This window comes from Cataglyphis hispanica, chromosome 9, assembly GCF_021464435.1.
Source record: "Cataglyphis hispanica isolate Lineage 1 chromosome 9, ULB_Chis1_1.0, whole genome shotgun sequence".
Taxonomy (NCBI): domain Eukaryota; kingdom Metazoa; phylum Arthropoda; class Insecta; order Hymenoptera; family Formicidae; genus Cataglyphis; species Cataglyphis hispanica.
Genome location: NC_065962.1, coordinates 5187330 through 5202363, shown reverse-complemented (window position 1 = coordinate 5202363; position 15034 = coordinate 5187330). Strand labels below are relative to the sequence as shown.

At 31.0% G+C, this 15034-nt stretch overlaps 2 protein-coding genes across 3 annotated transcripts; one reads left to right on the top strand and one right to left on the bottom strand.

Annotated features, from left to right (window-relative positions):
* Positions 1–2804, top strand: LOC126851988 (RNA polymerase II-associated protein 3). 2 transcript variants are annotated; one of them, XM_050596414.1, is made up of 8 exons: positions 1–243; positions 559–681; positions 774–1018; positions 1105–1315; positions 1374–1652; positions 1716–2012; positions 2099–2291; positions 2369–2804. In XM_050596414.1, the coding sequence occupies exons 1-8, from the start codon at positions 100–102 to the stop codon at positions 2455–2457; spliced, it is 1581 nt and encodes a 526-aa protein (XP_050452371.1). In that variant the 5' UTR covers positions 1–99; the 3' UTR covers positions 2458–2804. The 2 variants fall into 2 exon arrangements, with proteins under 2 accessions (XP_050452371.1, XP_050452372.1); XM_050596415.1 differs by having other exon boundaries at positions 119–243; positions 452–681.
* On the bottom strand, positions 2788–6698 carry LOC126851978 (TRAF3-interacting protein 1). The gene is made up of 9 exons (XM_050596394.1): positions 6085–6698; positions 5902–6014; positions 5528–5839; positions 4914–5284; positions 3767–3895; positions 3452–3695; positions 3220–3345; positions 3054–3139; positions 2788–2938 (listed from the first exon to the last, which is right to left on the bottom strand). Exons 1-9 carry the CDS (start codon positions 6335–6337, stop codon positions 2788–2790), a joined length of 1785 nt encoding a protein of 594 aa, XP_050452351.1. The 5' UTR covers positions 6338–6698.
* Between the last annotated feature and the right edge of the window lie 8336 nt (positions 6699–15034).

The window sequence follows — 15034 nt, the reverse complement described above, 5'->3', positions numbered from 1 at the left end:
CAATTTTTGTCGATATATAGTATAATAGCTATGAAATTATAACCTAATTCCTAATATATTGTCGATATATGAAATACAATACAAAGTTCTTCTTTGATCATGGAACTTGATAAGTCTATCTTGATGCAAAAGCAAGTGAAGGACAATTCAGAGGATTTACAAACCGAGTTTTTGGACTTGAAAAATTGGGAAGAGCAAATGAAACGGAAGGAACAGGAATTATTGAATGAACACACTGGACAGGTATTTTGGGATCCAAAAAGTTAATAATGCAACAAATGCAATAATATATTATTGTATGTTAAAAAATATAAGAAATATTCTATTAAATGCATAATATTGCAACATGGATCAACCAATCTTTATAATCATATAAATTATTTTAAATTATATTCATATTACATTCATATTACAAATTTATTTTAAAATCATTAAAATATTTAAATTCTAGATTTTATATTTATGTGTAGTACTAAATGTTGGCAAATATTAGAATTCATAGTACATTTAACTTATTTAAATGTATGGGATATAAGATATATATAATATATATTCCAGAAAGTTTTGCCTCCAATCAGAAGTAAAAATAAGAAAAAATGCGTGATAAAAGAAAGTAAAATGACTGAAAATTCTAAACGAATAAAGTCGTATGATTATGCATCATGGGATAAATTTGATATTGTAAGTGATATTTATGTTATATATCATGCAAATTCCTGGGTTAGAATTGTTGAGAAAACATTTGAGAGATTAATATTATTATTGTAACAAAGGAGAATGCATGTAAGAAATTAGATGAAGACGAACAATCCAATGATTCCGCGGATGAAAGTATGTCTAAAGAGGAATTGGAAAAGAATTATAGCAAAGCATTAGAACACAAAAATCAAGGCAATATTTTTGTGCAACAGAAGAAATGGGATAAAGCAATTGCCTCATACAGCGAGGCAATAAAAATTTTTCCTTACGATGCTATATTTTATGCCAATCGTGCGCTTTGTTATTTAAAGCAAGACAAGTAAACCTTATTCCTTGAAAATTTAATAAACTCAAAACATGTTAATTTATATAATTTACATAATTATTAAATGCATTATATTACAGCTTGCATTCAGCAGAAGCAGATTGTTCATCTGCAATACAGTTGGATGAGACTTATGTCAAAGCTTATCACAGACGAGCAACAGCCAGAATGGAATTAAAACAATATAAAGAGGCAAAGAAAGACGTAGAAAAAATATTGACATTGGAATCTTCGAATAAGGAAGCAAAGGCTTTGCTTAGCCAAATTAATAAGCGACTTGAAAATTTAAAAGTATGTATTTTTTATTATTAAGTTTAATATTTATTAATACATTTTATTTATTTCTTAGCCGATTATTATATCTGGTGAAGACACAGCCAAAAATATACCAATAGAGAAAAAAATTGCTGAGAAGATGTTTAGTAATGTAAAATCAAGTAAAGAAATAATTGACAACAAGAAGGACAAAAATAAAAAAGATAGCATAAATAATGTAGGAGCTATTGCAAAATCAACCATAAGTCTAACAGAATCAAAGAGAGATCCACGCATTCCAGATTGGTTACCAGAAAAAGATAATGTTGCAGTTGTCGAACCTATTGAAAAACCTCCCCATTTACGTTCAAAAGTAAGTTGACATTAATATATCATATAGTATTTGTGCAATATAACACATTTTATTATTAATTAGGAACCATTAATAAGAATACCTGTGCAAGAGGCCGATTTAATAAAACCTTGTGGAAAAGGAAACCATGATTTCCTTTTAGAAAAGGAAATTAAAGCATCATGCAATAACAATCAGTATCAAGAATTATCAAATATAGATTCTGATAATATAGAGCATAAAAAAAGTATTACAAAACATAAATCAGAAGCAAACATTATTGAAAATATGGAAATATTCTCCATCCCGAAAACCGCAGTCCAATTCGTAATAAATTGGAAAAGATATACTTCATCTGATTTTCGATACAGATATTTAAAGGTAATTAAAAACTTTTTACATATTAAATATAATTCATACTACATAATACATACTAAAAAATTTAAAGCAAAATTAAATTTTTTTAGCAAATACCATCAAGTAATTTGCCAAAAATATTTCAAGATTCAATGGAAAGTGATATTTTTAGTGATATTTTAACAATACTTAAAACAGAATTTATGAAACGAAAAGAACCTATATTTCTGTATCTAAAGAATCTTAGTGATGCTAAAAGATTTAGAACTCTCATTATGTTTATCAGTAACTCAGAAAAACAAGGTATATATAATGATATACATTTATTTTTCATAATTGATTTAGAACATTTAGTAATATGGAACTTACAATACTTTCAGATTTGAAGCTCATGTTTTCATATTGTAAAACGTCAGAAAATATATCTGAGAAAGAAGTTGTAGAGTTGCAAAATAAATATGAGGTTTGATAAGTTTTAAAAAGAAAAGTTTTGGATATGGTAAAAGTAGGTAAATTGTGTCAAAGTTTTAAGGAAAATACAGATTATACACATACATACAGATTTCCAAATTTTATCTATATTCTAAAATATATATAAATATTTACAAAAAATACACAGATATTACATCTTCAAATGCTATAATGACACAACAGATAAATAAAATCATTTTGTACATAAAATATTTTTTAAACCTGAGCTATATAATTTATAATGAAATAATTAATTATATATTTTCAATAGAGTCTGTACAGATATATATTTACAATCTAATACACAGCAATAAACAATATACGCACATTATAAATTACCATTAAGTAATCGATGTATTTTTTGATCATTTTTCATGATTTGTGCCTTTACTTGACGTATTTTGTCCAATTGAATTTTTATGTTGTCATCAATTTCTTTCAATATTTCTTTCATAGGCTCTATCATCTCTTTTGTTTCTCTAAAATATGAATTTTTGTATTAAATAATATTAATTAATTATATTCCATATTACAAAATAAAGAATTACTAAGACTGTTTATATTGCAAATTTTATATGTGTTATGAGTACATACTTTTCTTCTTTTTCCAATTGTTCATTTAACTGATGATACTGGCTTCTCCAGTCCAATAATTCTTTCTGCATCATTTCTACATCTTCCTGATATTAAATAGGATTTTGTAAAAAAATGTAAACTAATATGTAAACTAATATGTAAAAGTATGTATATAACATATTACCTGTACATAATCTAATAATTTCCCTAGAGGATTCGTCGCACGCGTCAGTGTCTGTATAGTTCCACGTAATTTGTCAATTTCTTTAGTTGTTGCTTCTCGATCGCGCTTCGAACCAGATTCCCATGCCTATAATCAAATATATTTATTTGATAAAGGACTATTCAACATTTCGCAAAAAATAAAACGATTACTGCATAAAAATGTAGAAATAGCATATTTCAATATTTCTTACAATGTCCACTTTCTTCGGTAATACATCGACATTGTCAGTATTGACCAATTCCCTTTGGGTCTCTAAAATTTGTGCCACTAGATGCCCATGCTCTTGCATCAGGTGATTATCTATCTTGTAATCTCCATTTTCTAAATTGTCGCCACTGCTTCCCTTAGTTTCCATGACTACCATATCTTCAGCATCATCATCATCCTTCAAATCAGCATTCTCTACAATAACACTGATATTTCCCACTGGTGTCCTAAATCGTAATTTAACATTATACTTTTAATATAAATAATTCCTTAGAAAATAAATATATCACTGTCTTACTGTATCTCCTCATTGACAATGAAATCTGTCTTTGCTCTCATCCTGGGAGCTGCCGGCCTAGCACTGATAGGTCTAGCACTAGGTGGTCTTAAGGAGGTTTTAGGTCTTGCATTGGATTGTTGTAAAACACTGAAACAAGCAAGTTAAGTATATTATGTACACTCACACATACGCGCGCACACACACACACACACATATAAATATATACAGGATGTCCCAGAACTAGCGGAAAAGTTTTTAATGACAGATTCTTCATGAAATTCTAAGTCAAAAAGTTCTTTACAAAAAAGTGATCCGATTAATAAAATTTGAATGGTGAAGTGTTGGAGTTGACGTATGAGAGTACTTGAAATTCGTGCGATCAGAATCGGCACAACCAAGTTTGACTGCTATAATAATATGTGCTATTCTGCTATTAATAATATAAATTAAATAATAATTAATTTTATTACAATTGATATTTATCTTTATTAATTAATAATTATTTGTTATATTTTGTTTACATGCTAGTTGCATAGTCCTTGAACATGGGATATGTGGAATATTGATTAGATTAATTTAACAAATGACAAATGTAAAATAAATAATTATTAAATAACAAATTGATCATAATTTTATCAATCAATTAATTAATTAATTAATTAATTAATTACTCAAATAACTAAAATTAGTTTCCCATATTTTTCCGTGTTTAAAGATTACGCAACTAGTACGTAATACAGAATAAATCAATAATGAATAAATAATAAATAATTAAATGTAGAGTAATAAGAAAAAAAAATTATAAAAAATAAAAAATAATAAATAATAAATCAATAAATAATAAATAATTAAATGTAGAATAATAAGAAACATGTATCGTCGCGGTACACGAGTCATGAGTCAAACTTAGTCGTGCTAATCCTAATCACGCGAATTTCATGCGCTTCCATACATCAACTTCAATACCTCATCATTCAAATTCTATTCATCGGATCACTTTTTTTGAAAAGAACTTTTTTGCTTAGAATTTTATGAAGAATTTGTCATTAAAAACTTTTCCGCCAGTTCTGGGACACCCTATATATATATATATATATATATATATATATATATATATATATATATATATATTATCAGTAGAAATTTATAAAATTGAATACATTACGTCGTTTCAGTAGATGTTTGATTTTGGAAGTCAAGTTCTGACATTGGCATTTGCTCGCTCTTCCCAGCGCTCTGTTGCCGTTCTTTAGTTTCTTCTGATATTCCATTTTTCTTAGTTTCTTTGTTATAATTGCTCGTTTCTAATTTATTTTGTTCTTCATTATGAAGAGATGTCTCTGAGGGTATATTCGCTATCTTCTCCTGGGAGCCACTTACTTGCACTGAGGGCCTTATTTTACTTGAAGAAATTCGATGTTGTACTTGTTCTTCTTTCGTTGATTCAGTCGCTGAGATTATAGAATTCTGCTTCACTTTAGCAGATGAAGAAGGTCTTCTTTTTTGCGCCGAAATAGGAACTTTATCTTCGATTGGCTGAATAAGAGTAAATAATATTAAATGAAACATATAACTTAAAGTACGTTTTTGAAAAACAAATTGTTTGAATTCTAGAATTAAAGACATTGTTTTTTCTTTATGTTTTTCCTCAGTAAGTACTTTGTGAATTTTAAATAATATAGAGAAAAAACAAATCTTAATTCTGCTTAACAAATTAGCACAATTTACCTCATAAATTTTAACAATATTTAATTAAGCAAGATTTTAACTTTTTTTTACCTCAGCCGGTGGGATATCTATGGCTTCAACATTTTTCAATATTTCCTTTTTGTTATTCTCTTTTCTTCCTTTCTCATTGGGCTTATCATCGATGTTTTTTGCTTCGCTCGATACTACTTTCCCTGTGCTAGACGATCTTTTTTTTCGCTCCGAGACTTTATCTTTCTCTGATGATTTTCTCGTTTGCGATGCCTGCCTTGGAGCGGGCTTTTTTGAAGTTTCCTCTTTAATTGTAGATTTTGATTTTGATTCAGTTTTTGTTTTCTTCTGCAAACTTTTTTTATAATGCTCGATCGCTTCTGTACTACTGACCTAACATAATAAATATGTTATTATTTTATATTTAAAAAAGTCTCTATCTAAAAATATATTACTTTTTTATCAAGGGATTTTCCAATAGCTTGCAGCAATTCATTTGTCTTTGTCGGCTCTTGACCAGAAATTATCTTACTTGCTCTGACCGTTAAATTAGCACCCGAAATTAATTCTAAAACATATATGTTTACATGTATATTTATTATAGTGATAAAATGTGATAGCGCAATAAAGTTACTTACTGACAACATCAATGAGTTTTGTCAAAAAGGCAAGCTTTGCTTCTTTATCTTTTATGTTATCCGAATTTAACTCCTCATCAGTGAACAATCCCTCCAAGAAACCTGTCTCTTTAATAACAGCCGTTATAATATCATGAAGAAAGCGAAATGGTGGTTTTCGGAGCAATTTCTCAGTTAACGGTGGCTTCTTGAAATATTTTCCGAGCAGATCTTGTGTTTTTTTTATCACTTCGGGTCGCACTTCGTCCGTCATTATGAGACTGTTTTTCTTTAATCATGCCCAACATGTATATCATATATGATACTCGCGGTGATCCTATTCAATGTAATGTCAAACGGTTGCTAAGCAACGATGCACGTGCGCACCACAATCAATTGATGCATTTCATTTGACATTACAAAAATTTTAAAGCGTTTTGAAGTTTGATCGATCAATCAGATAGCATTTTCGAATGGACGGGTTTTTTTTATTTTTTCGCCATTTTTTGGCAACTCCCGCTGATATTTGAATGAAAATAGCAATAAAGGTGCCTTTTCACGCTGACATACGACGCTCATTTTTAGCGTCAAATAGATCACGTCATTAAAATTGACGCTATATTGTGAAAAACGCATGAAAAGAGTTTAGTATCAAATTTATAGCGTCAATACTGGCTAACAGTACGGCTTGACGCTGAAGGTAAGAAAATCCAACTTCTTTTTTCTTGATGCTAGCCACATGCAACGCTGAAACAAGCGTCTCCTGAATTCGCACTTTAACAATAAATTGTCACAATGGAAATTAAAAATATATGTAGTAAAAACAATATACATATACATAAGAATTTTTATTGTATAGGAAACGTGTGAAAAGTTTGAGTAAGAAAATAAAAGGAAACAAAAAAAAAATAAAGAACGAAAATATTACAATAGTAATTTATTGTATTAAAATATTTATATTCAAAAACATTGTAAAATATATAATAAACTATGTAATAATATAGAAATATAGAACATGTAATAACAAACAAAATATTTTTTTAAATTTAATAAATTATTGCAAAAAACAAGATATATTAAGGCACATTATTAAAAAAAAATATTATTATTGCATAGCCATAGATTTGTTTTATCATACCTACATTTACTAGTAGTTTTCATAAATATGTAATCGCAAAACAATAAATCTTCTGATAATTTTTGATTAAAAATTTTTCATGCGACAGGCGTAGTTTACAATAGAATCGTAATTCGTAAGAAATTGAGCAATCGCAGACTACGTTTACACGTCACCCCTAATCGGGTTTAATAACTTAGTAGTTCTAAGATTAACCAATCACAGTCATTCCATTCTTCAGAGGAATAGCTGTGATTGGCCTATTTTACAACAATGGACATTATTAAATTTGATTAAGGGTTAAGGCCCTTGCATAATACGAGTGTAACGTCCTGCCAATTTTAAAAAACTATATTTTAGCTAGTAATTAAGTACCGCTTTTATCCCTACAAAATAGCTATAGAATAATTATGTAATCCATTTGCTTTTATTTTAATTGTTAACTAATTTCATTAATCGCTTACTATTTTAGTTATATGGTTATTTAGCCTAAAACCTGAATATATTTTAATCCTTTTAGTAATAATAATCGATAGCGCAAAGAATTAAGAATTCCTTGGATTGACGAATCAGGAAGCATTATTTAGAACTAGCTAGTTGTACAGCAGTGATTTTCTAGAACTAACCTGCTGATTACTTTAAGAACGAACTTGCGAGCGAGTTTCATACTCGATAATATCGATACTAATATCTAACTTTTAAGATTTTAATATTTAATCATACAGACAAATATATATAATAATTACTCACTCTTAAATTGAGGAGTAAATGCGTCGTACTTTATGGAATCATAAAACGTATATAATAATAATTTGTTGACTATAATTTGTTGAATATTTGTAATTATTTTATCCAAAACATCACATATAAAACTTTCAATACCATATCCAATACAATTATACTTTATAAATAATTAAAATCATATTAATTAAAACAGGTTATTATATAATGCGCGAATGCTTCCATAAAGAAATGATTTTAATAAAATTAATATGCTTTATTGTAGTATCGATCAAGCGACCATAAATATAAATTTAAGAGGCTTATATTCTATGGAATCATAAATTATATACATTGCATATAATACAAATAAGTTATCTAAAATATCTATATTTTTAAACTATAGAATGCCATAACTTTAATTAAATTGCCAACTTATTATCAGAACTGAAATAAATAGAACAAATGATTCCATAAATTAATAAGCATAAATATTAACCATATTATTAAGGATTTTATATTATAAAATATTAACTAAGCTTAAGAAGAGAATGCGCATAAGAGGCCTCATGTTAGTGAAACCTGATATTGCGAGCGATAAGTCGAACGGACATGCGACGGCTACGACCACGAGCGCCGAAACTCAATAGTCAGATAAACATATCGATCGACAATTCTCAGAAGAATTGTTGTTAAAAATCTTTCTTCTCAGAAGTCCTTCACTGAATCATTCTAAGAATCTTCCAGAGCGCGACGCGTGTGCTGCGCACGGCCCGAAGACCCTTTGTTTCGACAGTATATAAGCCGGCGATTTCGAACCTTCGGGGCAGTCAAATCGGAGCAGTAAAATCGGAGCAGTCAGTTCGAGCATTCAGTTCGGGGCATTACATTCAGATCATTCAGCATTACGTTTATTGCAGTCAATTCGGAGCATTACGTTCAGATCATTCAGTCATAGCATTACAGTCAGTTCGGTCAGTCAATTAAGAGATCTTCAAGCATTCGAATCATTTATTCTTAGCTAACATTATTCATTACTAATTCCTTACTATTTCGTACAAGTATTCGCTCCGTATTATTCGTTCATTGTTCGCGTACTATTCACTATTCCATTTCGATTAATATAATTGTCGATTCAGTGTTAAGTTGTGTAAAACTAAGGAAATAATAAAGAACTTTGTGTATACATCTGTGTACTTTTATCCGGCCTACTTCATCAACGACCGAGGTCTTAAAGGACGAGAGAAGGGCTTAACAAAGTACGACCAGAACTTGAACAGAAGGAAGGATTTTTCTGCCACATCACGGTAAGTACTTACAATTACTATAAATCCCATCTTTCCATAAATATTAGAAACTTTATTTGAATTAACTGACAACCCCTAATATCAATTAATTATCTTTTCATCCTCTAAATAATAAGAAATCCTCTGTCAAGCATTAGCATGTGGCTGACAGTTTCCAGTCAGTCAACTTTAATCTATTATCCTACTATTATTTAAAACACACCCCTAATATCAATACTAAGTAAGATTTATAAATTCCATGCAAAATATATACTACTGTTGTCATTTGAACCTGACTTAATCTTGCAACATTTTGCTCTTTTCCCGAAAATCCATCGTTGCCGAGCACTTATGGTGCCCCTGGCGACTCCCTTCTTTCTTCCTAAATTCTGAATATAACTTTTAAACCTAGTTGCCGAGCGCTGATGGTGCCCCTGGCGACTCCCTTTTCCTAAATTTTGACCTCGTTGCCGAGCGCTTATGGTGCCCCTGGCGACTTCCTCCTTTCTTCTTGAATTCTTTATATAACCCTTAAACCTAGTTGCCGAGCGCTGATCGAGTTGCCCTGGCGGCGTTTCCTATCAATTTAAAAATCTCCCACAAGAAATGACAACAGGAGATTAAATTAAAATCAAATTTATTATCTAATTTTCTGAACACAACCCAATCCTTGAACCTAGTTGCCGAGCGCTAATTACGGTGCCCTGGCGACATTACACATTCTCTCTAAAATTCCATCGTTGCCGAGCGCTTATTACGGTGCCCCTGGCGACATTCGACCTCTTTTCTAAATCTTCCCTTTCTATCAGAAATTTAGAGTCATAATATAATCAAGTATTGATATTAAATAAAAGACCTTATCCTTTAGACAATTCTCATAATAAATTAATTCGATCTAACTAACTCTCTATTATTTAGTGTCCACAATTTGTTAACTATCCTTAATTTCTATCATAATGTTCCTTTTCAAATCTTAATTCTCTAACTCTTACGGTTTCTAATTAATATATATATATATCTTAAGTAACAAGCCCCTTTCATATGGTGAACCCGCAATACAAGCGGACTTGCCGCTAAAACGCAACCATAATCGATATCTTTCTTTTATTATAATATTAAAAGTCTATTCTTTAAACCTGATTAACCTTCGAATTACATATACCTAGTTGCGTCTATATCCCTAAAATACCTAGTGAAACTTCCTAGCAACCAAATAGTTCCGCGCTACATCATTCCCCTAGATCCACTAGATTAGTCCTAGCTCTCGGCGTCCCTGGGGTATAGCCGGTGGAAGCAGGTTGCCCTATAAAAGTAGAGAGCAATCTTTTTCTCACTAACTGAGGTATAGAGAGAGAAAGAGCGTCGCTGAGACGTAACACGCGGTGATAGCGATAGGAACAAGAAAATAGCAATAGCAATAGACGATATCCAATGAGAGATCTGTTTATTTTTTGAAACTGCAGTGTTCTCATTGGATATTACTTATCGCTATCGTTATTCCCTTGTTCCTATCGCTATCACCTCGCATAGTACAAGGGTCTTTAGGATTATGTAGTCACTATAGTATTACTATAGTGACTACATAAGACTACACTAGACTATATATAGGCTGTGTTCCGTAATTCATTGGTAATACTGAAAATCTACAGTTTACGTCACATACACTATAGATTTTCAGTACTGGCAGTGAATTACGGAACGTAGCCATAGTCTACATTGCTAATTAGACTGTTGCACTAGAACTCTCAGATTGGTCAATTGTACAAGGTTGATTGATAGTAGAATATCGATTGTAATTGCTCATTTTTTTTACGAATTATGATTCTATTGTAGACCACGTCTGTCACATGAAAAATTTTTAGTCATAACCGTAAAGATATATTCAGACAAAATAAGCGCAGATAAATATGCAAGAAAATTAATTAGTCCATACAAGTATGCATTAAGAAAACGAATCAATCTAGTACAATTGACCAATCAGAATCCTAGTGCAACAACTGGCTTATTAGCAATATGAACTATATCGGATCCCATCTATTTGCATATTTGATCTTATGTATTCGATTCCGGATTAATATCTGATACAAAATTAATTATTATAATATAAATTATTATTTCCCAAACGTTAAAAACATTATACATATGTTTCCTAAATGATTTCACGTTGATTAAAATAAATTTTTTTTTTAAATTTTGTCTAACTATACGCTATGCTAACTATACGCTCAATTAATTTTCATTTATTATAAATAAATTATTATTTCCTAAATTATAAGAATATATTCCTATATAATATAGAATAAATTTGCCCAAACGATTCCCAAACGATTGCAATAATAAAAAATAAGAAATATTAAATTTGTCTGCTAAGGCTATATTACAAAACGTACACTCCAAAGAATATTTTACCCGATGGCCGTTCCAAAATTTTCTTAAGTGTTTCTGATTGGTTCCAAGCCGGCCATCGAGTAAAATTTTCCTCGCAGAGAAAATTTTTCACTGCTTTGAAACTTAAGCGAGGAGCACACACTTTTGCATAAGCGCATAACCATAAACATAAAGAAATTGATTGGTCCACAAATGTATGCAAAAGAAAATGAACCAATCAATTTCCTTATGCTTATTGTTATGCGCTTATGCAAAAATGTGTGCTCCTCGCTATAGCCTAAGTATACGGAGGTCTGAAAATCTACAGTTTATGTCATGTACATTATAAGAGGCCTATTATGGTTTTCGAAACGAAATGAAAAATATAAAAGTGAGGAAATTCACTAGAATATCTACAATTTTATTTGTTGAAATCTAGTAAATCTGTTCACTTTTAATTTTTATCTCGTTTCGAGAACCGTAATAGTTCTTTAAAGGCCATTGCACGTTAAAAAATTTTAGTCGTAATCGTAAAGCCGTAAGTAAATCAACCAATCACCTTCTTATTATGTTTAGAATGTTTGATTGTGATTGGTCAATTTTCTTACGGCCTTATGATTACGACTAATATTTTTTAACGTGCAATGGCCTTAAATTTTCAGTTGTTACGTCTCAGCGACGCTCTTTCTCTCTCTATACCTCAGTTAGTGAGAAAAAGATTGCTCTCTACTTTTATAGGGCAACCTGCTTCCACCGGCTATACCCCAGGGACGCCGAGAGCTAGGACTAATCTAGTGGATCTAGGGGAATGATGTAGCGCGGAACTATTTGGTTGCTAGGAAGTTTCACTAGGTATTTTAGGGATATAGACGCAACTAGGTATATGTAATTCGAAGGTTAATCAGGTTTAAAGAATAGACTTTTAATATTATAATAAAAGAAAGATATCGATTATGGTTGCGTTTTAGCGGCAAGTCCGCTTGTATTGCGGGTTCACCATATGAAAGGGGCTTGTTACTTAAGATATATATATATATTAATTAGAAACCGTAAGAGTTAGAGAATTAAGATTTGAAAAGGAACATTATGATAGAAATTAAGGATAGTTAACAAATTGTGGACACTAAATAATAGAGAGTTAGTTAGATCGAATTAATTTATTATGAGAATTGTCTAAAGGATAAGGTCTTTTATTTAATATCAATACTTGATTATATTATGACTCTAAATTTCTGATAGAAAGGGAAGATTTAGAAAAGAGGTCGAATGTCGCCAGGGGCACCGTAATAAGCGCTCGGCAACGATGGAATTTTAGAGAGAATGTGTAATGTCGCCAGGGCACCGTAATTAGCGCTCGGCAACTAGGTTCAAGGATTGGGTTGTGTTCAGAAAATTAGATAATAAATTTGATTTTAATTTAATCTCCTGTTGTCATTTCTTGTGGGAGATTTTTAAATTGATAGGAAACGCCGCCAGGGCAACTCGATCAGCGCTCGGCAACTAGGTTTAAGGGTTATATAAAGAATTCAAGAAGAAAGGAGGAAGTCGCCAGGGGCACCATAAGCGCTCGGCAACGAGGTCAAAATTTAGGAAAAGGGAGTCGCCAGGGGCACCATAAGCGCTCGGCAACGAGGTTTAAGGATTATATTCAGAATTTAGGAAGAAAGGAGGGAGTCGCCAGGGGCACCATAAGCGCTCGGCAACGATGGATTTTCGGGAAAAAGAGCAAAATGTTGCAAGATTAAGTCAGGTTCAAATGACAACAGTAGTATATATTTTGCATGGAATTTATAAATCTTACTTAGTATTGATATTAGGGGTGTGTTTTAAATAATAGTAGGATAATAGATTAAAGTTGACTGACTGGAAACTGTCAGCCACATGCTAATGCTTGACAGAGGATTTCTTATTATTTAGAGGATGAAAAGATAATTAATTGATATTAGGGGTTGTCAGTTAATTCAAATAAAGTTTCTAATATTTATGGAAAGATGGGATTTATAGTAATTGTAAGTACTTACCGTGATGTGGCAGAAAAATCCTTCCTTCTGTTCAAGTTCTGGTCGTACTTTGTTAAGCCCTTCTCTCGTCCTTTAAGACCTCGGTCGTTGATGAAGTAGGCCGGATAAAAGTACACAGATGTATACACAAAGTTCTTTATTATTTCCTTAGTTTTACACAACTTAACACTGAATCGACAATTATATTAATCGAAATGGAATAGTGAATAGTACGCGAACAATGAACGAATAATACGGAGCGAATACTTGTACGAAATAGTAAGGAATTAGTAATGAATAATGTTAGCTAAGAATAAATGATTCGAATGCTTGAAGATCTCTTAATTGACTGACCGAACTGACTGTAATGCTATGACTGAATGATCTGAACGTAATGCTCCGAATTGACTGCAATAAACGTAATGCTGAATGATCTGAATGTAATGCCCCGAACTGAATGCTCGAACTGACTGCTCCGATTTGACTGCTCGATTTGACTGCCCCGAAGGTTCGAAATCGCCGGCTTATATACTGTCGAAACAAAGGGTCTTCGGGCCGTGCGCAGCACACGCGTCGCGCTCTGGAAGATTCTTAGAATGATTCAGTGAAGGACTTCTGAGAAGAAAGATTTTTAACAACAATTCTTCTGAGAATTGTCGATCGATATGTTTATCTGACTATTGAGTTTCGGCGCTCGTGGTCGTAGCCGTCGCATGTCCGTTCGACTTATCGCTCGCAATATCAGGTTTCACTAACATGAGGCCTCTTATGCGCATTCTCTTCTTAAGCTTAGTTAATATTTTATAATATAAAATCCTTAATAATATGGTTAATATTTATGCTTATTAATTTATGGAATCATTTGTTCTATTTATTTCAGTTCTGATAATAAGTTGGCAATTTAATTAAAGTTATGGCATTCTATAGTTTAAAAATATAGATATTTTAGATAACTTATTTGTATTATATGCAATGTATATAATTTATGATTCCATAGAATATAAGCCTCTTAAATTTATATTTATGGTCGCTTGATCGATACTACAATAAAGCATATTAATTTTATTAAAATCATTTCTTTATGGAAGCATTCGCGCATTATATAATAACCTGTTTTAATTAATATGATTTTAATTATTTATAAAGTATAATTGTATTGGATATGGTATTGAAAGTTTTATATGTGATGTTTTGGATAAAATAATTACAAATATTCAACAAATTATAGTCAACAAATTATTATTATATACGTTTTATGATTCCATAAAGTACGACGCATTTACTCCTCAATTTAAGAGTGAGTAATTATTATATATATTTGTCTGTATGATTAAATATTAAAATCTTAAAAGTTAGATATTAGTATCGATATTATCGAGTATGAAACTCGCTCGCAAGTTCGTTCTTAAAGTAATCAGCAGGTTAGTTCTAGAAAATCACTGCTGTACAACTAGCTAGTTCTAAATAATGCTTCCTGATTC

Coding starts and splice junctions, on each gene's coding strand:
- LOC126851988 (XM_050596414.1), top strand. CDS start 100: ATGGAACTTGATAAGTCTATCTTGATGCAAAAGCAAGTGAAGGACAAT. Junction 1,653..1,715: donor CTCCCCATTTACGTTCAAAA/GTAAGTTGACAT, acceptor ATTATTAATTAG/GAACCATTAATAAGAATACC. Junction 2,013..2,098: donor TTCGATACAGATATTTAAAG/GTAATTAAAAAC, acceptor AAATTTTTTTAG/CAAATACCATCAAGTAATTT.
- LOC126851978 (XM_050596394.1), bottom strand. CDS start 6,337: ATGACGGACGAAGTGCGACCCGAAGTGATAAAAAAAACACAAGATCTG. Junction 5,285..5,527: donor TAGATATCCCACCGGCTGAG/GTAAAAAAAAGT, acceptor ACTCTTATTCAG/CCAATCGAAGATAAAGTTCC. Junction 3,896..4,913: donor CAAACATCTACTGAAACGAC/GTAATGTATTCA, acceptor TGCTTGTTTCAG/TGTTTTACAACAATCCAATG.